Source organism: Aethalodelphis obliquidens, unplaced genomic scaffold, assembly GCF_003676395.1.
Source record: "Aethalodelphis obliquidens isolate GAN/ISIS:26980383/991018 unplaced genomic scaffold, ASM367639v1 scaffold1, whole genome shotgun sequence".
Lineage (NCBI taxonomy): Eukaryota > Metazoa > Chordata > Mammalia > Artiodactyla > Delphinidae > Aethalodelphis > Aethalodelphis obliquidens.
The window spans coordinates 12,332,693-12,358,470 of NW_020837945.1; the positions used below are offsets into that span (position 1 = coordinate 12,332,693).

The following is a 25,778-nucleotide window of genomic DNA, read 5'->3' on the forward strand; positions in this document are numbered from 1 at the left end:
TTACTAAAACCAGCATTCCAGGGAACCCCTGTGTACGCTCTAACTTTGCATGCTTAACTATTATTCCTTAGGATAAATTCTTAAATGTAAATTTGCTACGACAAAGATATTAACATATTAAATGTTGATACTTGTTGGCTAACTGCTCTTCAGGAGGAATGTATCTAGTTGTATTATGCCTCGGATTACCTAACATCCAACATTCTAATCAGTATTGGATGTTTTTTAACTTTGACTCTCTGAAAAACTAGAAGTAGTATGTCACTTCTTTGTTAAGATTTTGATTGCTAGCTCTTTTAATTCATTGGTCATTTTGTACTTCTCTGACGAGCTGTTTGTGACCTTAGCTCATTTTTCCCCTGGGGTGTTATTCATCTTTTGAAGCTCCCTTGATGTTAATCCCTTTTCATAACATGCTGCAGATATTCTTCCCAGTTTGCCTTATGACTTTGTTGTGTCTTCACCATATGGAAATAACTGATCTTTAAATTTAGTTCTACCTTTGATATCTTAAAAAGCCCTTCCTTCCCCCATGGTGCTGTAAATATTTAAGAGCGGCTCTCAGTTTGGCATTCTTTGTCAGCTCTTATTCCCTTTCTGAATATTTCTTTTGTCTTTCCCCTGATAATTTTCCTTGTTTGGTTTTTTCCTCCCTTCTTTTCAGCTCTGTTCCTCACCCTCAAGTCTAGCCATGTATGTTATGCTCTTAGAAAGGACCCACCCGTAGCTCCCTTAAAAGATTTTCAAAATTCTGAAAAAATAATGTTTTGGGAAAGTGCATAATAATGTTTGATTTATCCTTTTGAAAGTTAAACATTTCCAAACCTCTAGTCTATCTTTGTTAGTACCACTGTTTCAGCCCGAAATCTTCTAGACGCAAGACCAATAGGAACACTTCCAATCCAGGGGAGAGTCTGGAAAAAGTATATAGCGTAAGCAGGACAAACCTGAAGGATGACCTTCTTGAGCATTTTCTTTTCTGTCGTCTAAATTTCTTTCTTTTCATTTGGCTCTGATCTCTGCCAAGTGGATATTCTTGATGAAGTGCCTCTTAAATGGCCATTATTTTAGTTATTATTAGTCAGCCCGTTATTAGTGACTGAGGCTTAAGAATACTTGTTAGTATTCTTTGGTGAATATATAAAGAATGCTGTTGACTTTAAAAAGTAACAAATGGCATATGAAGCCTGTTGCCAAGTTCTGAAATTTAATTGACTTGGTCTAATAAGTGAGTAAAGAATTATTAGTTCTTAGGACTCTGACTTCAAAGCTCAGGATGGACACTAAATTCCTATTAAACACGGCTGTGCTGTTCAGGCCAGCAGCTTTCAACCTCTCCAGCCTATGCCTTCAAAGAATTCTAATGTCAATAGCACGTAACGAAAGTATTTTTTTTAATACATCCACAGGACAGTGTAACTTGATTATAATATGTTGGTTGTTTTAGATTATACTTTTGTCTAAAAGCTTCTCACATTTATAGGAAAGGCAGGGTGCCAGTTTCACAGATACCAGTCTTTCTGTTTTCAGAATGATTAACTTTTGTTGAAGATTTAAAATGGTCTTAAATTCTCTCAATATTCTTCTGACGTTTGAAATGCTGAAACTACTTTGACAGTATAGCACCTTTCAAGACCATTACACCAAGTTAGGAAGGCCCAAATGAACAGGGAAATTATTTTAAGGATTTTCTACTGTCTTTTCTTTAGTTGTCTCATGTAGGAACAATTATTTAATCTGTGAATCAAAATCATAGGAAGTATAAAATTATGTAGTAGAGTTGTCAGTGAATTTATATCTGGCCAGGGAAAGATACTTACTGCAGCAAAGGAAACTTAAATCTCTGTGCATCCTAAGAAAGAAGACCTGAGATTTAGCAACACAGGCTTTTAAAGGGAGGATTGGGGACATTTGAAACTAGTTAAGGGAATTCCCAGGTTAGGACTACACGCTTCCACTGCAGGGGGGGGGTCCGGGTTCGATCCCTGGTCGGGGAACTAAGATTCTGCCAGCCGTGTGGAGCGGCCAAAAAAAAAAAAAAAACCCCAAAACCAAAACCCAACCAAAACAAAGCAAAAAATTAGTTAAAAATACAGTATATGTGAAATGGTTATGTTGAATTGAGTCTGGCTGAATGAAGCCTATACTGTTGTCGTAGTATGACTGAGGCAGGCACTTTATTCCAAGATAGTGAATTTTCATGCAATGAATTTTTATTTTATATCTCTTTTACTCAACTAGTTATTGGGTCGGACTATAACTATTACTTTAAAGAGTCCAGACTGGATCAAAACTTTGGAAGAAGAAATGAGTTTAGAGAAAATCAGCGTCCCCTTGCCGTCCTCAACAAGCTCCACCCTGCTGGGTGAAGACGCGGAGGTTGCGGCCGACTTCGATATGGAAGGTCTGCTTGTTGAACACATTTACTGCTGTCCTTCAAGATGTTTCCTTCCCATCAGTAACGTCTCAGTCTCCAAGTTTATCCTTCTCTTCCTTCTTGTAACACTGAGAGCAATATTAACGAGATTTTGTTTTGCATCGTATTGTGTGTCTTTTGCTTGTACCCAGACTTAAATGTATTTGCCATTCTGCCATGCAATCCAAATGTTAGTTTATGTCCTTGTGTCGTAAGAGCACAAAGTGGTATTTTTGGTGTGTGGTTTTGTCCCCCTAATTGTAGTTAAGGTAGGAAAGTAGAAGCTCAATGTGCTGAAATGGGTTCAAAATAATTACTACAAAAGAATAATTACTACAAAAGAAGATATATTGCTTTCTTTTTAAAAAAATTTATTGAAGTATAGTTGACTTTACGGTGTTGTATTAATTTCTGCTGTACAGCAGTGATTCAGTTATATACACACACACACACACACACACACACACACACACACATACACACATACATGCATACATTCTTTTTCATATTCTTTTCCATTATGGTTTATCACGATATTGAATATAGTTCCCTGTGCTTTACAGTAGGACCTTGTTGTTTATCCATTCTACATGTAATAGTTTGCATCTGCTAGTCCCAAGTTCCCAATCCATCCCTCCCCCACCCCCCCTCCCCCTTGGCAACCACAAGTCTGTTCAAAAGAGGATATATTTCAAAGTAGTTTTAAAAGATTCTCAAAGTGGGTAGGAACACATGCATTTGAAACTGAACCCAGCCATATAAATGTAATCATTTCAAGTTTGGAGTTCGGGACAGATTATCTCGATATAGTAATTTCCTTAAATGTGATTAAGAAATGCATTTGCTTTTTAATGCTATATATGTGCTATATTATTTTAGCATATTTTCCATTAAGATGCATACCTTAGTTTATAAAATGACAATGCATCATATTGTGATACCCTGTATGTCTAGATAATGCATTTAAGAGTTGAACACCTCAGAAGATCATCTCGCTTTCACATTTCACTGTTCATTTGTTTACTTGGTCCACACATTTATGTAGTACCTATCATGTGCCAGGTCCATGCTAGGTGCTGTAAATTCAACAGATGTCATCCTTGCTCTCCCCAAGCTCACAGCTCAGTTGGTGTTACAAACAAGTAAGCAGGCAATTGAAATCATGTGACATCAATGCACTGGTGAACGATGCTGCAGTAGTTCATGGGGCAGCTGCCTGACCTAGAGTTGGGAAGTCGGGAGAGTTCTACCAGAGAAACTGAAATTGAGAGTCTGAAGACTGAGTGAGAATTGGATTAAAGAGGATAGAAAGGCGTGAACCAGGAAGAAGGAATGTGCAGAGACCTCAGGGGACAAAAAGGATCTAAGTAAGATGCTTGTGCAGGAGGAGTGGGTGTGGATGGGAGGTGGATTTGGTTTTGAATATGTTGAGTCTGAGGTGTCTGTAGGGTCCATCAGGCCCAGATGTAGGCTGTGGTGTGTGGGCCTGGCACTCAGCAGAGAACTCTGGGCCCACCAGGCAGCTCTGATGACAGTTTAAGGCCATGCGTTTTTATTAGCTTGGCCAGGAGGATGAGATAGAGATGGGAGAGGACTGGTCCTGGGATCAAACAAAAATGCAGACTTCAAGGACAGGCAGAAGAAGGCTGCCCATAAAAGGAAAATGAGAAGAAAGAACCAGAAATGTCAAAGAGCTAGGAGAATATAGCAGCTTAAAAATCAAGGAAAGAAAAGATAACAAGGGAGAGTGGTCTGTGGCAAGAAGGAGAAGTGAGCACCGCAGCCTGCCCTTTGGGTTTAGTCCCGGGGAGGAGGCTGTTGGTGACATTCAGGAGAGTGATTTCAGTGGAGTGAAGAAGGCAGATGGTGGTAAATCGGGGTGTGGATGCAAGGCGAAGACGTGCAGAGAGTGTCTGTAGGCAACTCTTTACAGAAGTTTGGCTAAGGCGGGGGAAAGGGAGAGGAAGGCAGCTGCTCCAGGGAGTGTTATTTTGAAATGGGGACGCTTGAGAACGCTTAGTGCTGATGGAAAGGGCTGACGCCATTGGGGAGGGGCAGGGCAGAATGAGTGGCAGAACACGGTCCCTGGGAAAACGGGGGTGGGCAGAACCCCACTGTTTCCATCCACAAATACCTGAGTGCCAACCACGTGGTTAGGCTCCAGTTGGGGGCCAGGTTGTTGAAGAGAGGGGGTCCCATCTTAAGACTACCCTTTTCTCTGTGAAGTTTAAGGAGTGGGGCAACTCATGGTTTCAGGAGAATTGAGAAGGTTCAAGATAAAGCTCCTGAGAAGGGGTCAGAGGGAGAGCCAGCCAGGAAATTGTGGAATTACCAGGCAGCCCTGGGAGCCCAGATGAGCCTGAAAACCACAGAGTTAACATGGCTTCAGTCATCGGGGCCACGTGGTTGTCTCTGGCCGCAGCACCCAGCAGCCCAGGTGCGCAGTTATGGAGAGGTTAGACAGTGGAGTTGATGCAGGCGCGATGGAAGAATAGTGCAGGAGGGGAACGGCCGAGGTGAGGAACCAGAGGACGTGAAGACAGATGCAGAGACGCAAAATCAAAGGCCTGGATCCTGGTGAAGTCAAAAGAGGAAAGAGTAACTGAGGGCAAGAGTGGAAGTCTGGGAAGTGGTGGTCAGAGGGCAGTGTTCTGAGTTCACTGTTTCAGAGGCACTGCAGTTCCAAGGGGCATATGTGCCAGGAGTGGAGGAGGGCATCAGCAGGGAAAAGACATCAGGTTGTTGATGGGCTGACCACATGGACTTCGATGTCGCCCAGAAAGATGGCAGGACCCAACTTACCAGCTTGCTCTCTCCTTAGTCCTCAATGAATGGGTGCAAGAGACCAGAAGGCTGGAGGTTGGAGATTATGGCGGCAAGCGGGGGTTGAGGGTGCTACATAAATTCGTGATGGTGCAGCCTCAAAGAAATAGGCCTTTTTGTTCAGGCTTGGAAGATTGAGTTCTGCAATTGGAATTGGGTTGCAAGGGGCACCCTGACCCCACTTTCCAACCCTAAGGAAAGAGGAGGTGAGGAGACCTCAGGGGAGAACCAACTCGCCCCTGTTGCATATATGTCAGGTTGGGGGAGTCCAGGGGACAGAGTAGCGAGGAGACTTCTGGGGAAGGTGTGTGACCGCGTGAGAGCCTGTCTACTGCGAGGGCAGGACCTGAGTTGAGGGCACTGGGGAGCGGGCAGTTCCATGGGCGAGAAGGAAGGTTTGGAGGGAGAGCATTAAGCTTCCAAGTCATCCAGCACTGAGACAGCTGCTCAGTGGAATATTGAAAGCTCTGGAGCCAACCCAGCTCCAGCTGTTAGTCACCACCGGCCTCCTGTTGCTCTGAAACAGAAGACTATCTTCAATTACATTTCCTATAAGAGCGTTTGCACTAATTCTACTTTCATATGTATAAAATTTTTATATATGCCCACATGCTTAACCTATATATGTTTGCAGTGTCATAATGTTAAATGTGTTTATCTTATGTATATAACCCCTTAAAGCCTAGATTGGTGAAAAAAATCTCTGAGAAAGTTAACATGGTGGTAACTTGGCTGACCTTGGCTGACCTTGCACTTTCTCAGGTGATGTTGATGACTACAGTGCTGAGGTAGAGGAAATCCTTCCTCAGCATCTCCAGCCATCTTCCAGTTCTGGCCTTGGCACTTCCCCAAGTTCTTCACCCCGGACCAGTCCCTGCCAGTCACCTACCATATCAGAGGGGCCTGTGCCTTCCCTTCCCGTGAGACCAAGTCGAGCTCCATCAAGAACACCTGGGCACCCAGCTTCACAAAGTGTGTATTTTACTGAAAGTTTTGTATGACTTTCCCTGGCTAATGCATTTGATTTTAGACGGTTAAACCTCTGATGCCTTTGCTTCTCCTTTGGAGACCCATTTTTGTTTTAACTTTCATATCCATAGGCTGAAGTGTAGCATGTTTTCTGTGTATACGAAAGAGGAAACTTCGCAGATGGTAAGCCCTAAATGGAAAGGATACTCATCACTGCCACTAGATGAGAATTTTTCTTAGTTCTTTTTCTATGTGGCCAGGCTTGTCCATGTCTTATCATTGATGATTTTCTATCGTTATAGTCAGGACCCATAACTATTCGGGCTTAACTATCTATCTGTACATTACCTAAATTATAATATGAAGCAGAAAGAGACAAGATATATTTTTTGAATTCAACTTGATAGTCATGACTTCTCCAAAGTTGGAAGATTTATCTCTGGAGGTTGTTACGTTACATGGTTTAGTCACTGTTCCATGCTAACCAATGTCTTCAGAAAATACCTTCCATTTCATAAACTTCTCTAGCTCGCCCATGCTACTCTTAGAGGACTGGCTTCATTCAATAAATTCAAGATAAGCCAGGGTATAGAGAGAAGAGACACCCTTTTCTTTTTCTTCTCTCTATTGGCCAGTACACTGCAAATGACTTAACTCACACAGTACTTCATGCCATCTTTTTTTTTTAAATAATATAACCACTGTCTTTTTTTTTTTTCCGGGTGCGTTGGATCTTCGTTGTTGTGCATGGGCTTTCTCTAGTTGCAGCGAGCAGGGGCTATTCTTCTTTGTGGTGCGCGGGCTTCTCATTGCGGTGGCTTCTTTTGTTGTGGAGCACAAGCTCTAGACACGCGGGCTTCAGTAGTTGTGGCATGCAGGCTCGGTAGTTGCGGCTCGTGGGCTCTGGAGCGCAGGCTCAGTAGTTGTGGTGCACGGGCTTAGTTGCTCCGCGGCACATGGGATCTTCCTGGACCAGGGCCCGAACCCGTGTCCGCTGCATTGGCATGCATATTCTTAACCACTGCACCACCAGGGAAGCCCCCTTCGTGCTGTCTTAATAGGGCCGCTCGATAAATCCCCTTCAGCACCTGGGGCCTGGGTAAGAAGTCCACAGACAGCTAGCCTGATTGCTTTCATGGTACCAAAGGGTAATGTAGTAGCAGAACTGCTTATGTTATTGATACCAGAAATGTGTGACATTACACTGTAGTACAAGTTTAGAAAATTAGCAAAATAATTTATCATACACGTATAGAAAGTACCTTTGTGCTCACATCCACTTGGAACGTGGTCCTCTTACCTCAGGTACTTTTTCGGTAGGTTCTCCTGTTGACACTCAGCCCCTGGAGCCCAAGCGGCCCCCCCCTCCCCGCCCGGCTGCTCCTCCTGCGCGTCCAGCCCCCCCACAAAGACCGCCTCCGCCTGCAGGTAACAAACCATTTTATTTCCACTTTTGCTCGATTTAAAATCTCCCTCCACTCTGTTTAAAAATGTTTTGCATGTTTCGAACTTCTAGCTTCTAGATTTTACTATTTTTCTATCACTGGTGCTACTTCCTCAGTTTTTCTCTAAAAAATGTGGTGGGTGTGACAGAACAGGGAAAAATAGTGTTTCTCAACTAGATTCCTGTAACATGTTTTCAGAGCTGACCTTTTACAAGTGTGAAAGAAGTGTTTGTTTTGTTTTTGCTAATGGGGTTGTACTGATTTCTATAAAATGCGTGATTAGAACTGAAGAACATACATATACTTATTTACTATAAAGTTTATATATTTGTTTAAATGTTCTTTTAAAATAAGTATAATGTTTCTATTTAGAAGCATTTGCATTACATAATAGCTTTTTTATAGCACCAAGACATGAATATGTGGTTTCTACATGATATTTGACGTCATGAATACTATAGTAAATCTTTGACATTTCAGTTCTTTATTTAATGTCGTTTCCTTTCTGCTGCACATTCTCTTATGAACCATAAGGGGCTAGGAGTCCTGCACCTGCTAGAAAAGAATTTGGAGGTAACCATTTATATTCGTTGTAATGTATGGATCTTGGTTCATTAATTTTTTTGGAGTTTGATTCCTATAACTGAAAGACATTTTAGGTTTGTTTGATAAAAGTCAAAATGAATGACATTTATATGCCAAGTTAAAAATAGCTCCAAACTTCCATTATATTCCTGTTAAGTAAAAGATTAGAGCTTGGTTTTATTAGTGAATAGAATTAACAAGAGCTTCCATTTCCCAGATAGAGGTGAATTACTCATCAAGGCCTGATATACTTTTTCTTAACAAATACAGTCAATTTGGTTACAAAGATTTAATTCCCCCAAATCATACTACTTTCAAAAGTGATTCAGGCACAATGAGTATAGAATGTTTCCCAAGTATTTGATTATATTAGATTGTATTAGAGCTCTAGTACATTCCCTTGCCAGGAGCCTGTGGATTAGCAAAGTGTCCTAGAAATGCAATTTAAAATAATTATCTGAAATATAGCTTTCATTTTGCATGGCTCTATCATAACTTGTCATAGCATTCATGCCTCATTTTTAAAATGTAAGAACAATTTTCTTTTATATATTTCAATAAGGAAATTCTTACTAGCACATGGGTCACTTTTTGTTAAAAGTGTAGTTTACTTGGTTTACATGAAAACTTTCACAGAGCGTAGTTGGAGGTATACATTTGACAAGCTTATTTAATCTAATTCTCAGGAAAGGCTGAGGCAAGATATTTCAGAAGAGCTTTTACAAATCCAGTTTTAATATCATTAAGGCTCACTATACACATGCAGTTGGTCTTTCTACTCTAGCTGCCTAAGGACATTGCGGACCGGCTCGTGTGTTGTTACAGATTGACTTTGCTGTGTGTAGATTTTAATGACTTTGTGTAATAAAGGTAGCAAAGTTATTTCAGCACTGTGGCCTCTGCAAGATACTGCTGGAGTATAACTTTTCCATTGACTTACAGAAAACATTAATTTTTCCCGTTTCAAACTTGTGCTTTTATTTATAGTTATAATAGACTTTTATTTATTTTCTCCTTTAATTAGGAAAACAATCTATAGAAATAAGTTGCTAAATAAATTTGTGAAAAGTTATACATGATAGCAATTCAGTGGCTTACTTAGAAATCTGATTTAATTTTAAAAACCACTTCTCTTCACAATTCTTTTGTAGGCAATGTTCGCAGTGTATTTTTTTTTAACCCTATAAACCAATAACTGCTTGAAGGCAATAAGCTGAGAGAAAGTAATTACAGTACTTTTAGGTTTTTTTTTTTAAATTATGTATCGAAAACTAACTTCTAAGAGACTAATATAGTCTCAGAGATTTCATATGAAATTGGAACTTTAAGATTTTTGTTCCTTTTTGACTGGCAAATATTGGAGCTTTTATTAGTGATTTAACTCTGAATATAAAGAATGAGATGAACTTAAAGCAAAGGCTTTCATTACACATATTTTTCAATTCCTTACTGCTAGTAATGTCAGATATAAAAAGCAAACTGTCCTTCTCTTACATTCTAACTGTGGAAAGGGCCAGACTCAGGTTTGGGCCAGGCACCTAAAGTCACTTTGGTTTGTACTGATATCTTTGAAGAAATTTAAACCAGTGAAAGAACTTTTTTGCAAATGTAAGCTTAACTCAGAAATTGTTTTGTGTGCCTGCCTTTCATTCTGTGTGCTACGGGCCCTGAACAATATACAGCTTCTGTTCTTTCTCTAAAAAGGTATTGGAGCCCCTCCCAGTCCTGGGGTAGCTAGGCGAGAGATGGAAGGTAACAAGACTTTTGCATCATAGAAATGGATCTCTCGTTTTATTTCTAAATGTCAGCCCCTCCAGTGTTTAAAGGCATACCAAATCTTTTCTTGGTCCAACTGTAAACTCCCCCTCCCATCCTTATGTATACCTTGTAACTTGGTATTTTTTTTCTCTTTCCATTCTGTGTTGTATATAGTTTCTAATGGATGTCCATTTAATTTCCGCACAGTTCTCATGTTGTTTTGCACTCTGTGTTGTATATATTCCATATATCCTTCGGATGTGAAATTATTGTACAATGTTATTTTAAGAAGAATGCCTTCAAAATTCTTTTCAGAATAAGTCAAATGTTTAGAAATGTACTATACTAACTCTGGAGTTTTAAAAATTAATAATTGTAATTAAACCTTATTAATTTAATTGTAATTAAACCTTATTAATTCAGGTCCAAGAATATAGTGTTTTTCGGATGATTTCAGATAACAGAAATGTTTTAATGACGCTGAACTAAATTTGCTTAAAAGGCTATAAAAACTAGAAGCCATTCATTAAGATTATAGTTCTTAAAAAGCTGATGGATTTCATACAACAATCACACTTGAATTTCCTTTCAAAAAGAATAAATATGAGATGCAGGCCTCAATAGTGTCCCCTAACTCCTTTTGGCCCCAAAAGTAGTTTATTTCATTTCATCCTTTTACTACCTTTCTAATGAGTTTGAACCGTAGTTTAACATTGTCTTGCATAAGGCAGATATTTGGTAGTAAGATGTGCCTGCCTTCTACCTTCATCACAGGATTTTGCTATAGAAATCCCAAAGATCTCATCGTGAGATTCCTTTATCCATAATGACATCTACAGCGTGAAGCCCTGAAACAGTGCCATTAGGTGCCTCTTGTGTGACTCGGAAAATGTAGTGCTGTCTGTTTGCTCCGGAGCTGTTTGTCCACCAAGCTCTGGGAAACAGCGGGGCTGCATCTTGTGACCATCCCCCTAAGCTGACCATGTGTTTTCAAGGTTCACAGGAGAGAGCTCTGTTGGGAAAGTCACCTTAAAAGTGACCTTCTGAATGAGGTATCAGACCAAGTGCTAAGCTGGTTCGCATGAATGTCACTCTCAGTATCCTGATTTTTCTCTTTTTGGGGATATTTCCTTCAGAGCTGATAATACGCTTCCTTCATCATTATCTAAAGCAAAGCACTTTTGTTTCCATCTCACGCCCCCAATTTCTGCTGGTAATGAAACAACAGCAGCCAGTGTTATGCAATATGGCTTGATTGTTTACTTATGACTAATTTTTTTTTCCTTCCTGCTTCAAAGCACCCAAAAGCCCTGGAACGACACGGAAAGATAATATAGGTAAAAACACTTGAATTCAGCTTAACCTTAAAACTGGACCGTGAATAGACACTTGGGATATAAGTAATGGTTTCTTGTTTCTTTCTTTTTTAAAAAAAATGAAATACACGGTGCAATGTCTTTGTTCCAGGACGCAATCAGCCTTCACCTCAAACAGGACTCACAGGCCCAGGACCTGCTGGATACAGTACAGCCAGACCGGTAGGCAGCATCTCGCCTGGGAGCCAGGAGGTCTAGGTTCTAGGTCCCAATTTGCTGCTAATGAAATGTGTTATCTTGAAGAAATCATGGGGCCCATTAAGGCCCCAGTTTCCTCAACTCTAAAATGGGGAATTGCACTTGACGCTCTCCAAGGTACCTTTCAACACTAAGAGTATTTTAACATCCTCTTCAAAAGTAACTAAACATACTTCCTTATTTGAATAAAAGTGATGCAATTAAGTAGTTGCAGTCGCTACATAAATATCTTAGAATCTCTGTATGAGGAAGTGATGTTTTGGGGCAACTTTTTATATTATCTGAGTAATTCTTCAATCAGAAGGATTTGAAAACTAGATTTCAGAAAACCCATTTATGATAGTCGGTCAACTAAAGCTGGTTCTAAAGGTATTAAAAGCAGGAGAGCAGGTGGCATTGCAGTGCCTTTCCCTGTGTTGTGAATCTGTGGTTTTCTGCGTGTTTATCAGTGTTCTCTTATACACAGAATTATCCTCTTATTCACCCAAGTGAAAATTTTCTCTGGGATAGAGCAAGTAACTTAAGGGGAAAAAAAGAAAGAAAGAAAACAGAAACCAGGATCAGTCTAGTGGGTCCTGGGACTGCTGGGAGGCCTCCAGCTGAAGAGTAAGAAGTGGGAACTGTGACTGTAACTGGAAATTAAGAAACTTCTGCTAATGAAACTACTTCTAATTTCTAAGGAATCCTCATAAGATTTATAAGATAGAAATACTTCGTTCTTTCTCTTGTAGCTTTCTATTTAACATCCAACCTAAAGGCCTTTTTCTATATATAACATCACACTCCAAAGTAAAATGTCTGTGGAGTATACCTGAAGATAGCCGTTACCCACTCTCCTTTTTTCCAAAGAAGGGGAAATTGCTATCCGTCGATTCTGCCACTTCCCACAAAGTACTTTCTTTATTTAATACTGTAAGAATAGGGAAGGAAAGTCAGAATTTTGTGAGATAACATTCATAACTTTTGCTTAAAATAAGGAGTATTGGGAGCTTAAAGTCTTCAGCAAATGTGTGAAAATAGAAAAGACGTTTTTCACCAGTGTGTCTTCCAGTGTATTTATTTTAGCATATCGAGTAAGGCACTCAAGAGGTTTTACATCTGTGTTGAAAAAAAAGACCTTGGCATCGTTTTTCATAAGCCACTTAGTTACACAGTGTATGTCCCTCTCTACGTCCTCGTGACCTGTAATACCATCCCCGTCGCCCATTAAGGCAGCATCGCACAGGATGAAGAGCACGGCCCTGCAGCGGGTCAGACCTGAGTCTGGCTCCTGGCTCTACTTTCTAGCTCTGTGGCTTTGGGAAAGTTGTATACATTTCTTCATCTTCATTTATAATAGAGATGATAAAAGAATACCTACCGCTGAGGGCCATTTGGACAATGAAATGGAAATGCCTCCACAGTGCTTAATTAACACAGTGCCTGGCACATAGTAAACAGTGGAAAATAAAAAGGAAGATTTTTAAAACTTGTGACGATGTGGCTATAGAGAGCCATTAAAATGACAAGAGGCTGAGGAAATGACAAGAGGCTGAGATGCAAAAGCAAATATTTTCACCAAATCTTATCTGTTGAAAATAAGTAAATATCTCAACGGTTACGTTTTCCATTTTTAGATTATTCCACCCCGTGCCGGGGTGATCAGCGCCCCCCAGAGCCATGCTCGGGTGTCTGCTGGAAGACTGACTCCTGAAAGCCAAAGCAAACCATCAGAAGTGCTGAAAGGTAGGCCCTGTATTAGAAACAGCAGTGCCGTTCTGTGTTCTTTCCCTTTTTCTTTTTCTTTTCCTTTCTGCAGTGTCTCGCTTTTTACAACTTACTCGAATTGGGATAGCCTTGTGTCTTTCTTTATGCCACAAGAAATGAGGCTGCTTGGGGCCAGGGGTGGGCGGGGCAGGGACTAGAATCCCTTACATTTCACTAAAGGAAGGATAAAAAGTGGTTTTCTAGAGAACACCTAACATCTGGAAATGACTTTTTTTAGGGCCGGCTCTTCTTCCTGAACCACTGAAACCTCAGGCCGCCCCTCCTGTGCAGCCTTCTCTGGCCCCGCCGGTTCAGCAGATGCGGGAGCCTCTTGTCCCGGTGGCCACACCTATGCCTCAGTCTGCCCCGCAGCCGCCCCCTCGGAGCAGGTCGTCCCACAGCTTGCCTTCTGAGCCTTCAGTGCAGCCGCAGGTAAGTCCTGCCAGCCGGCAGAAGATCATCTGGACGCTTCTGTGAGGGTTTTGGCTTATTTTTTGTTTTGTTTTGTTTTTCTGTTTTTCTTTTTTTACTGAGGTATATTTGATGCCTTTGGTATAGTCTTTGAACATACTTATTTTAATTATTAGCTTAAGAAATAAACAAATATGAGATTCACTTTTAACAAATGTTTGTCTTTTGGTAGACAAACATTTAATCGCATGTTCAGATATGACTTCAACAGGTGAATGTCATTGGATATCTCAAACCAGTCACACAACAGATGCATGGTTTGGCTGTTTGAGGTTTGGGGTTTCTGTCTGTTTGTCTAACCTGTGGCCTGGATCAAGGGTTCTCAGAGAGTGACCCTAGATTAGGGATCTTTAAGGAATTCCAGGCAGCTCCCAGGCTGTTTTATCTTGTTAATGTTTAAAGTGTTGGTGACTTTCTGGGTTTTTTATGCATAATTTACTTTGGATAGTTAATGAATTAGGATGGACAATAATAATTTATTTTCTTATTGCTCACAGTTAATAAGTTTTGGCTTTTACATCCTGGAGAGAGAGGCAGTCAGATCACTCCCGACCGCTGGCAGTCAAGTTAATTTCCAGTAACGCTCTTATTCCTCCTGATGCCACACAGCTAGCTCTTTTCCATGTTGGAGCCAGCACTGGGCTTCCTCAGGGATCTCTAGCAGTTTCAGACACTATTGGATCAGTTTAGAAGTTTTGGGTGTGCAGCAGCAGGCTTATTCACCAAAGTGAAAACCATCAAAATAATGTTATCTCATGAGTGTCACACAGAAAACAGTGCCATTGCACTGTTGAGGATGCTGAAGATGTATAATAATTGTAGAAATCCTTCCAACAATAAATATCTATTATTTTCTCTCTGCCAATCGGCTTTTAGTGTATCATGAATTTTTCTTCTCATTTTCTTGTGAGGTGTACTATTGTATTTTTTTTTTAATGTAATTGGAGGGCAAGAAACTTTCAAAGTAGCTGTATCTTAGAGCTTTGTATTGCTGTTTTAGGACAGAAATTGATCATGAGTTTCATAGTAAAAGTGAACCCTGATTCCTAAAACTCTATAAATGTTTTCAGTATTGAAAGTACGTATGGTACTCTGAACAACTTCAGAAAGGACACACTTCAGGTAAGGTTGCAATTCTCAGTAGAAAGTCATCTATGACACAGAAGTGCTACAGGATGAGTATTCCAATGACTGCCATGTGTCATTTTCTTAGGTCATTTTTCAGCTTGTTTTGCTTTCTGATTTTCATTGGAGTGGGTGCGGTAATCTGGTGACAGGCAGCAAGCCCATGCTTTGTGTGTGGCTCAGTAGATTGTGTTCTTGACTCTTGTATTCTGTTCATCAAAACTATGAAAGATGTTTGTTTTAAACCTTCTTTTTGCCTCAGTCACCGATACCAAATTCCTCTGCACATTATATACACAGACTTTTCTTTGGGGGGAGTGGGATCTTGTTCATGTCTTTGTGACTGTCTTTGTGAAGGATCACAAAGTGGTTAGTTTCCTCCTTGGAGCTTACAACGCTGAGGGGCCGGAAGGAAAGGGAAGTATTTTACCTTTTGTGCCTTTTGAACTTTGAACCATAAGAATAATACCTATTCAAAAAATAATAGACATTTAAAATTTTTAAAATCTTCTGTAGTGGCTATAAGTTGAAAAGGATGGGATAGTAAAATATGACATTTGTTATTTTGGTAATAATATGAAATAGTCTTAGAATTGAACACTTAGTAATTTTTACAAGTCTTTATCAATTCTGCCAAAAATCTACAAGGTATTTAAAACATAAAAACACACATGACCTAGCTTTACTTTTTATAACTATTTAAGTGTCCTTTGATTCGATAATTCTATATAGAAAAGATTCTTCTAATTCATATGATTATACCACATGTTATATATCCTTTACAAAATGTGAAAATGCCTCACCTATCTGACTTCCAACATCTTAGTCATCTGATTATCAGCTAAAAAGCAGTAGTCAGGAATCCAATGAGAAGTAAAATATTAGCATCGTGGCTATACTGTCAGCGTGATTGCTGCCAGTGAGGGAAGAGGGCAAGTGGAACACCTCAGCATTCCGGATCAACTGAATTCCATCCCTGTGTATCTTAGTATAGACCCATTCCTGTGTCCTGTCCTGTGCCAAAGCTGATACATCAGGACCATCAGGAAAGCTTAAATTCAGGAGTCTCATGTTTCGTAGGCAGGAAACTCTAGTAATACTTAATATATTTTAGAGTGGTGTCTCTCTAAATTGTCGAAGTGAGTTTTGGTATTTTAAAATAAGGTGAGCTTTAAATATTGGGGAAGATTTGCTCAAACTGTTCCTTGAGAATACTGTAAGTTTTAAAAGTACTGCTATATTATGAAAAGATTATGATTTCATTTTTAAACAACAAAAAGAGGATCCAGTTTCTTACCTTGTTGTACCTTCCAGCTCATAAATTATGAAGTGAATTAATGATAGTATCACCCTTCATAAAAACTGAGTAATATAGAACAATCCTGGATCCTGACCATTTGTTAAATACCATTTTTCACTTTTTTGCAAAGTGATGCCATTTTGTACATTTTCTCTAATGGTGATAAACCCACAGACTACCTTAAGGCTGTGTCCTTCTTGGGCTGCCATAACAAAATACCATAAACTGGGTGGCTCAAACAGTAGAAATTTGTTTTCTCACAGTTCTGGAGGCTGGAAGTCTGAGATCAAGATGCCACCGTGGTTGGGTTCTGGGCTGTTTTCCTGGCTTGCAGACAGCTGCCTTCTTGCTGTGTGCTCACATGGCCTTTCCTCAGTGCTTGCACGAGGAGAAAAAGAGCAAGCCCTCTGGTGTGTCTCCGCCTAAGGGTGCTAATTCCATCATGAGGGCCCCACTCCCATGACCTCATCTAACCCCAGTTACCTCCCAAAGGCCCCATCTCCAAAGACCATCACTTTGCGGGTTAGGGCTTTCAACATATGAATTTGGGGTGGGGGGAGACACAAACATTTCATCCATAACAGGCTGCTTCAAATATTTTAGAGCTTCCAAACCCTATTCGGAATATTATTTTTGGAATAATCACTTTGAACTAGTTAGTAATCAACCTCAGACAAAGTTAAAGTTTGAACACTAATTCAACAATACATTTTTCATTCAAAATGACAGAAGAAATTGGAATTGTCTCTTGGTCTTATGCTATGACCTGCAAATATCACTGCTCTTGGATTTTGTATATAATATAGAAATAAAAGTATTTTGAAGGCTGAATTGTTAGGGTTGTTGGTTGGTCTCCGATTGTCCTCCTAACTCTTTCCTTTGATGTCTGTGTTCCTTTTCTCAAAGCAGGAGCAACCATCAGGGTAACAGGTATTGGATTATTTCTCAATCTTATATGTGCTTTTCATCTGTCTTAGCACATTAGATGTATGAGTCTTTCGCTTCATACATCTAAATTTTCACTCATTTTAAAAACCACCTGTCCACATTAATAAATTCTATTATCATACCATAAAACCTTTTTTTCTTAGTATTTTGAATTTTTAGGAACCATTTTAGTTCTTGCTAATGCTTTTCCATTTTTTTTTGCTTTGTTTTTTACAAAAATTAACAAGACTAAGAAGTTTAACTTCAAGAAGGTAAGCTTTAGGTATATAGAAGTGTATTTGGCAAAACCAAAAAGGTTCTTGGTTTTAACAATGGCATAATTACATAAATACAAAATTCAATTTTTTTTCTTAGATTTCTTTTGGGAAATTAAAAAAAATAATTTTAGTAGCACAATTCTTTTTCTTAAGGAAGAATTGATGATTTACAAAGATGAAAGTTAACGTAGCAGGATTGTTTAAGGGCCTTTCCAACACCCTTCTCTGTAAAAATACCATCGTCATTAATGTCAAGTCATCACAAATCCTGCTTAGATATATATAAATTAATTCTAATGTAATGAATGATGGTGTGGCTCTCATTATAATTTCAAGTCTGATTGGGCAAAATGATCCTGTTCCTATCAAATTACCCTTTAAATTATTTTGAAAGAAAATATTTTAATATATGAAAATAAAGATATTTAAATGTCTAGCATTTATTTGGCAAGGGCCTACTATTCTAAGCTGTGCAAGCATAAACGTCTTACCTGTAATGTCTGTGTCGTGGACTGTTGTATCTACCATGGGAGAATTGGGGCCCAGGCCCAATCAAGTACTTCTCTTTTGTTATATGAACCATAAATAATCCAGACATTATTGGTAACGTAGAGCTAATTGTAATTTTATGACGTCTGTAATAAATTTGTCTCTCAAGTACTTTAATACACTTAGAATACAGTTTAGAATCTGTGACATGTTTACTCTTCAATTTTATACAAATTTATTGCCACATAAAGTTTAAAGAAAAACATATTTGTTTATTCAATTATAAAGTATGTTCTAGATCAGTTGAATAAAACAGATACAGAGAGTGATTCACTTATGAAGTTATCCACACTGTTTCCTTTTGCAAATGAACAGCCTTCCCTATTCTTAAGCACCAAGTTACTGTTTCAGAAGATGCAGTTACATTTTATTGGGACTGCTGCTCTTTTTTTCAACATATTTCATGAATGTTTAGTTATTTGTTTAACAACGATCTAAATTCATTTTGGGTCATGGTCTGTTTTGTTACATTGCAAGTCTTGAGCTAAAATTCTCCCTCCCCTGTCCTTTTCAACCCAAAGGTTTGTTTCCTTACCTTTAATTTGGCATAAATATCCAAGTCATCTACCTAGTTTTAATAATTATGTAGGGTTTTGAAAATTATTAAAATGAAGTTCCTGATGAGCCAGTTTTCTTATAAGGCCAGGTCCCCAGTTCTGTTACCCGTAGGGAAAGTTGGCCGTGCTAGTCCCACAGCCATGCTCCACTCCAGCCAGCTTCTTTGTGAAGTAGGCACACAGGGCAGATTTTTCATGACTGTGAAGTAATTCCGACCCCTCCTCCTGCCAGTAACAGTTCACAGCCAACTCTGTCACGTAGAGAGGACTGTGCACCCTCTGGGCACAGCTTCATTTTGGTTTAAGAATTAATATACCAAATAGAAAATGGGACTTCCCCCACCACCCCGTTTTAAACCATCATTGCATTTGATTGTTAACAAACGTATCCGTTTTGGAACATTTTTACAAGATGAAGGAAGGTCAATTAAGGAATACCGTTACGTTACTCACAGCGTTTATCCTGCAAAGGAGAACTTACATTAAAAAGCAAAGAATGCTTTGGAAATTTATTTATCCAAGTAGAAAAGGAAAAGATGTATTGTTTTCAGCTGGTGAATACAAATATACTAATAAAATTAATTTTCATCCATAAAGTTGAATTTCCATATTTAAATCTCAATGAAAATATATTTAAAAGAACAGTGAAACCACATCATCATCATAGATGGGTGCTGGAAGTTTATTTATAGAGATTTCGCGTAAGTTCTAAAGATGGATTTCTTCAGTTTGTGTGAACATCTGATAGTACTGGGCATGAGCAAGACTCATCTGCTAATTCTGTGCAGTTCCCCATTTTACCGTCTCAATACTTGCATGGATAAAATAAGCTCAGTTTAATAGAAGGACTTATTTATTCAGTAGCGAGTTTTTACAGAATAATACTTTAGCCGTTATCTTACTTAAACCACCAGAGTAACAAGCCACGCAAAGCTGCTTTTTATTTTCTAAATTCGTATACTTTGCCACCCCCAGCCCCGAAAATGAGGAATAACTGAGACAGGAAGAATAGGGGGTATTCAAAGTAAGTATATTGCTTTTTGGTTGATTATTCAGTGCTCGCTCTCTTCTCCAGGTAAAAACAAACGGGGTCTCCGCCATCAGACTGGACTCGCCATTAAAGACCGACCCATTTGAAGACCTGTCATTGAACCTGCTTGCTGTATCAAAGGCTCAGCCATCTGTTCAAACCCCAAACCCAAAGGGGTTGATTCCATTGCCTTCTGCAACCCCAAGTAACATGAATACTTTGAGTTCTGTAAGCTGCATGCCGACAATACCTCCAATTCCAGCCCGGAGTAAATCCCAGGAAAACACACGATGTTCTCCAAACCCATTCACTGAGAGCTCGAGCAGCACAAATCCTTTCACCGACAGGACTGCCGCTCCCAGAAACCCCTTTAGAGCTGAATCTCAAGAATCAGAGGCCACTTCGTGGTTCTCCAGAGAAGAGCCCCTTGCTCAGAGTCCTTTCCCTTCTCTGCAGCCTCTCAGACAGAACAGTAGCAAGCCTTCATCTTCACTGGATGGCTTTGAGGACAGTTTTGGTCCGCAGGGCCCACCCACACTAAAAAGCAGCAACCCAAAAGGATGGGTAACCTTCGAGGAAGAAGAGGACTTCGGTGTGACAGGAAAGTCAAGGCCCACTTGTCCAGACCTACTGGGTCATCAGCCGAGTTCGTCTTCTGGCTCCAAGGTGACCCTTAGTGATGACTGGAATAAAGGTACCAGTGTCTCTTTCTGTGTGTTGCCAGCAAGAAGACCACCTCCGCCTCCTGTCCCTCTGCTCCCACCTGGCACCACCCCTCCAGCAGACCCTTTCACAGCCTTGGCCTCTAAGGCATCACCCACGCTAGACTTTACAGAAAGATAATGTTATACAGTAGAAAGCAGTTGTTTTTATAGTTTTGGCAGGGTAGAGCCAAAAGAATTGGGCATTCGTTATTCATTATGTGCAATAAGTAATTGTTAAGTGCACTGATGTTGTCATGAAATACCACTATTTAATGTGTACAAAGTTGGAATATGTGTATATTGGAAATAAGGAAAAATCTTTCTCTTTATTAACTGGAATTTTGGTGTGTTTCTGTTTGGATAAATACGAGAGAGTAGAAGCCATAAAAAGTGCTTGAAACTACTTTAGAAAATAGTCCTTATTCAGAAATTCTTTGTCAGTCTCCTTTACAGAATCTCAAAAAGCCCAAACAACTTCTAGCTGACATTACTGCCAGCCCCTTTCTTACTTGTTAAAAATTGGTATTTATAAGTATTTACCAAAGAGCTGTCAAACTTATACTGAAACAGAATTTAGAAGGATATATATATATATATATATATATATACAGTAATTGTATGTGTATATATATACAGTAATATGTATATATATATATATATATACACACTTATATATTTGTAAAACGCATAATTTAAATTCTAAATCAGACCAAATTTTTACCTAAAAATTCGAACATAGTTCTTCTTTAAATATTTCATTATCTAAAGGATGGCTGAAAATGAAATTTGGATATTTCATTCCTTTTCTTTCTAAAACTAGAATGATCTCACTAGGGAACCAGAATCGACCACCGTTCCACACCCACCCCCGTCTGACACGCACACCGCTCACACCCTTGTTACCTGCCACTGCAGCACGTGTGCCGGCTTTTCCGGGGGAGGAGCTTCTTGCAGCCGGAAGCGGCGTAGTGTGTGGTTACAGTCGGTCACGTGGACCGACACCCCGGCCCTTTCAAAAAAGCACGCTGGCCCAGAAAGTCGGGAAAGCACGTGCCACCAAGCTCAGTGAAAAGCGTTAGAGCTCAACGTACGCGAAGGCATCCGCTGCCCACGGCCCTTGCGCGCTTCTCTTGCCGCCTCCGCTCTGGAAGTGGTGAGCGGGCCACAGGCGCCGCCCGGGGCGGAACTGGGATCTACTCCTTGTGTGTTCTCTCCCTCTCACGAACTACACGACACATCTGTGATGCTGCTTTACGTTTGTAGAGGCTACACCTCAAATTAGCTGTGGATTTTGTCTCCTGCACTGCCAATATGCAGCTGATCCTGCTTTAATTTTATGAAGACGTACACAGAATGTATACAGAATGTAGTATTTTGATACCATTGAGTAATCCTAATCAGAAAACTCCTTGAGCAATAGTTGTTTTGTTGTCAGTTTAAGATTACCTTTACCCATTATATTAACATTCCTTTTATACGAAGAGTTGTATATGTCGACCTAAATTCCGTTGTCTGCATTTAACCTTTAAAGATGTGCATTAGCGGAATATCAGAAAAAAGAGTTCCTGGCTAAGAATACGTAAAATGTAAAAGCACAGCAAACTGCATCGCACTTAACCGCATAAAGCAAATCTGTTAGGAAAAAAGCACTTTTCTAAATACTCAAATGTTATCAGAATACTATGTTTATAAAAGTAACCCTCTCTCTATTAACAGCCAGGATTTGCTGTTAGAAATAACTCGTGAGTTTTATATTGTGCTTTTTGGGGGGGTTCTAATCATTTCAGCAGTAGTATATTTTAAACAGCAGTATTACTATAGGCAGTGTGCTTCAAAATGTGAATTAACTTGTTGAAACTGTGGCTTTAACAAATCTATGTGATTAGTATATATGGTATTCAATATTTGCTCTCTATTAGCAAAATAATTCATTATAAACTTCACTAGTGCAGATTGCAGTTCTGTGAGCAATGTTTCCTATTGAATATAAACTACTGTCTAAAATATACATATCATGTAGCAGCTCAGCCTTTATCAGCAAATTCTACTTGGCAAGTTGCTGAAAAAGTACACAAAGTTATGAAAGTTAAAGGTCTGCTGCAAATAACTAGCCACTATTCTGTGTATTATTAAAATATTTACCAGTTCTGTTAAAAGCAGAGCAGAAGCTAGACACAGGATCTCTTTGTGAATTCTTCATTCTCTATAGTAGATTGCTGTTTATATGTAAGAATTTTATTGCTTATGTGGCATACAGTATTTATAACTATATACTTTATAGAAGTACAGTATTAAAGTCAGTGGTATGTAAACACTCTGTACATATCCTGTGAAATGTGCTCTCATATGAAATAAATATACCTGTCTTTACCATATTGACTCCTTTGCTCAAAAGGGAGGAATTTTTCTCAGCCGTTTTCCTTGAAGTTTATATATACAGGTTTGGTGACATTTGGGGATTAATTCTTGTTGTATAATTGGGTATTTTAATTCAAGGTCTTATTTTCATCCATTTCACTTCTCTATGTAATATTTCGGCTAAAAGTAAGAAGAAAGCTATTCTGAGATTACTAATCACCGTTAAGAAGCCATGCACTTATTCTGCAAGAGAGGCCCTGATGCAAAATCTTGTTGGCTCGAAAATAACACGTGAAGCATGAATGATGATTTTCTAACCCAGAGCAAGAGAAACAGCCTGGGGGGTCAAGGGGAGGCGCAGAAGGGAGACAGGTGCACGAGGAGTCAGGCGAAAGAAGAGACTGCCTTAAAAGACCCAAAGTCGGGGGCTTCCCTGGTGATGCAGTGGTTGAGAGTCTGCCTGCTGATGCAGGGAACATGGGTTCGTGCCCCGGTCCAGGAAGATCCCACATGCCGCGGAGCGGCTGGGCCCGTGAGCCATGGCCGCTGGGCCTGCGCGTCCGGAGCCTGTGCTCCACAACGGGAGAGGCCACAACAGTGAGAGGCCCGCGTACCGCAAAAAAAAAAAAAAGACCCAAAGTAAGAGACCGAGGCCAGTTGTTCCTGTGAGTATTGCCTTTTTTCAGATTGCCATTTAAAACAATAACCTTGATTCTTAAATAGTTCAGTTATGTTCATTAACCTCTGATTAAGAAGTTACAGATACAGAATAATAGGCTTTGTAAAACCTTTTTATTTTAAGGTAAATTTGTATGCAGTTATAAGAAATAATACAGAGAGATCCCAGTTTCCCCAAACTGGGAAACTACCTTTTACCCAGTTTCCTTCAGTGGCAACATTTTGCAAAACTATAGTACACTACTACAACCAGGACATTCACATTGACACAAGACCTTCCCATCACCACAAAGATCCTTCATGTTGCCCCTTTCCTGCTTCCCTCCCATCCCATGCCCCTCTCCTGTGTCCTTAACTTCTGGCAACCACTAACCTACTCTCCATTTCTACAATTTTGCCACTTCAAGAGTGTTCCGTAAATGGAGTCATGTGTAACCGTTCGGGATTGACCTTTTTTACTCAGCATAATTCCCTGGAGATTCATCTGGATTGCAAGTATCAATAGTTTGTTCCTTTTTATTGCTGTGTATATCAATAGTATTCCATGGTATGGATGTACCACAATTGGGTTAACCATTTGCCCACCCATTGAAGGACATCTGGGTTGTTCCAGTTTGGGGCTATTATAAATGAAGCTGCTATGAACATTCATCTCAGGTTTTTATGTGCACATAAGTTTTCTCTGGGATAAATGCCCAGGAGTGCAATTGCTGGGTCGTAGGGTGGTTGCATGCTTGGATGTTTTAGAACTGCCAGATTGTCTTCCAGAATGACTGTACCATTTAACATTCCCATCGGCAATTTACGAGTGATCCAGTTTCTCCTCATCCTTGCCTGCATTTGCTGTTGTTACTATTTTTTACTTTAGCCATTTTGGTAGTAAATATTTCATTGTGGCTTTGTGTTTCCCTAATACCACTTCCCTAATGGTAGTGAACATATTTTCATGTGATATTTGCTATCTAACATCTTCTTTAGTGAAATATCTATTTGTGTCTTTTGTGCATTTTCTAAATTGCTTTTTTACTATAGTGTTTTGAGGGTCCTTTTTGTATGCTAGATACTCTACCTCTGTTGGATATGTGGTTTGCACATATATCTCTCTGTCTGTAGCTTATCTTTTCAGCCTCTCCACATGATCTATAGCCAAGATCCTGAGCCCCGCAGGTCCACATTTACAGCATGGTGACTGACACAGGAAAACCAAACTCACAAACTCATGTATAAATCAAAATGCCAATTTATTAGTGTTAGAAAAGTAAGTCTGACCACATGAAGATTTCACGAACATGTGGAAATATGGGAACTCATACACTGTTGGCGAGAGGGCAAACTGGCACATCAGCTCTGGAGAGCAATTCAGCAACATCCAGTAAAGTTCCTGCATTCTATCACAACCAATTAGACTTGGAGAGAAACTCTAGGACATGTGGAGCGGGATGTGCATTGTTTGTAATGGTGAAAACTAGAAAGAAACTAACCAAGAGGGGAATAGAGTGACATATTCATAGTGGAATACTATACAGCGGTGAAGTGAATGAAATATTAGTAAATCTCATTATGGAGCCATAAAGCAAGGTACAAAATAATACAGTATGACATTAGTTACATAAAATTTAAAACATGCAAAACAGTATTCTCTATTCTTTACGGATACATATGTGTGTTAATGGTATATATATATATATATATATATATATATTGCGGTATGCGGGCCTCTTACTGTTGTGGCCTCTCCCGTTGCGGAGCACAGGCTCCGGACACGCAGGCTCAGCGGCCATGGCTCATGGGCCCAGCCGCTCTGCGGCACGTGGGATCTTCCCGGACCGGGGCACGAACCCGTGTCCCCTGCATCAGCAGGCAGACTCTCAACCACTGCGCCACCAGGGAAGCCCAATGGTATTTAAAAAAAATTTTTTTTAAATACAGTAAAAATGTGCTCTTTTCCTCCCTGGCTGCCTGATATCTAGCAGCCATCATGAATGGCCCATTATTTATTTGTACCAGAGTGTTCATCACTAATGCATTGCTTCAGCAGATACAAATGGTCATAAGATGCCCTTTACCCTAGAAAGGCAACAGTACCTAAAATATTGAGACAATAAGCTAAAGTACACAAGACCACCCAGATGTCATCTTTGTCTTCAGATTCAGAACCCACTTGGGTGGTGACAAGACAACAGGCTTTGGCATGATTTATGATCACTTAAACCACACTGAGAGGGCTTCCCTGGTGGCACGGTGGTTAAGAATCCGCCTGCCAATGCAGGGGACACGGGTTCAAGCCCTGACCCGGAAAGATCCCACATGCCGCGGAACAACAAAGCCTGTGCACCAAAACTACTGAGCCTGCGCTCTGTAGCCCGCAAGCCACAACTACTGAGCCCATGTGCCACACCTACCAAAGCCCGCGCACCTAGAGCCCGTGCTCCACAGCAAGAGAAGCCACTGCAATGAGAAGCCCGCGCCCCGCAATGAAGAGTAG

The 25,778-nt window shown here is 39.9% G+C and overlaps 1 protein-coding gene across 4 annotated transcripts in view; it reads left to right on the top strand.

Annotated features, from left to right (window-relative positions):
* The window catches only part of SYNJ1 (synaptojanin 1), an 88,733-nt gene extending 66,103 nt beyond the window's left edge, over window positions 1–22,630 (top strand). For 2 of the 4 annotated variants that reach the window (XM_027101266.1, XM_027101264.1), the window contains 10 exons: window positions 2,242–2,404; window positions 6,002–6,211; window positions 7,529–7,636; window positions 8,188–8,226; window positions 9,943–9,990; window positions 11,295–11,333; window positions 11,464–11,534; window positions 13,187–13,295; window positions 13,555–13,748; window positions 19,599–22,630. In XM_027101266.1, the coding sequence (XP_026957067.1) occupies window positions 2,242–2,404; window positions 6,002–6,211; window positions 7,529–7,636; window positions 8,188–8,226; window positions 9,943–9,990; window positions 11,295–11,333; window positions 11,464–11,534; window positions 13,187–13,295; window positions 13,555–13,748; window positions 19,599–20,396 (1,779 nt within the window). In that variant the 3' untranslated portion in view covers window positions 20,397–22,630. The remainder of the gene's footprint in view (window positions 1–2,241; window positions 2,405–6,001; window positions 6,212–7,528; window positions 7,637–8,187; window positions 8,227–9,942; window positions 9,991–11,294; window positions 11,334–11,463; window positions 11,535–13,186; window positions 13,296–13,554; window positions 13,749–19,598) is intronic. The other 2 variants (XM_027101269.1, XM_027101273.1) reach the window with 2 other exon arrangements.
* Window positions 22,631–25,778: the final 3,148 nt, after the last annotated feature.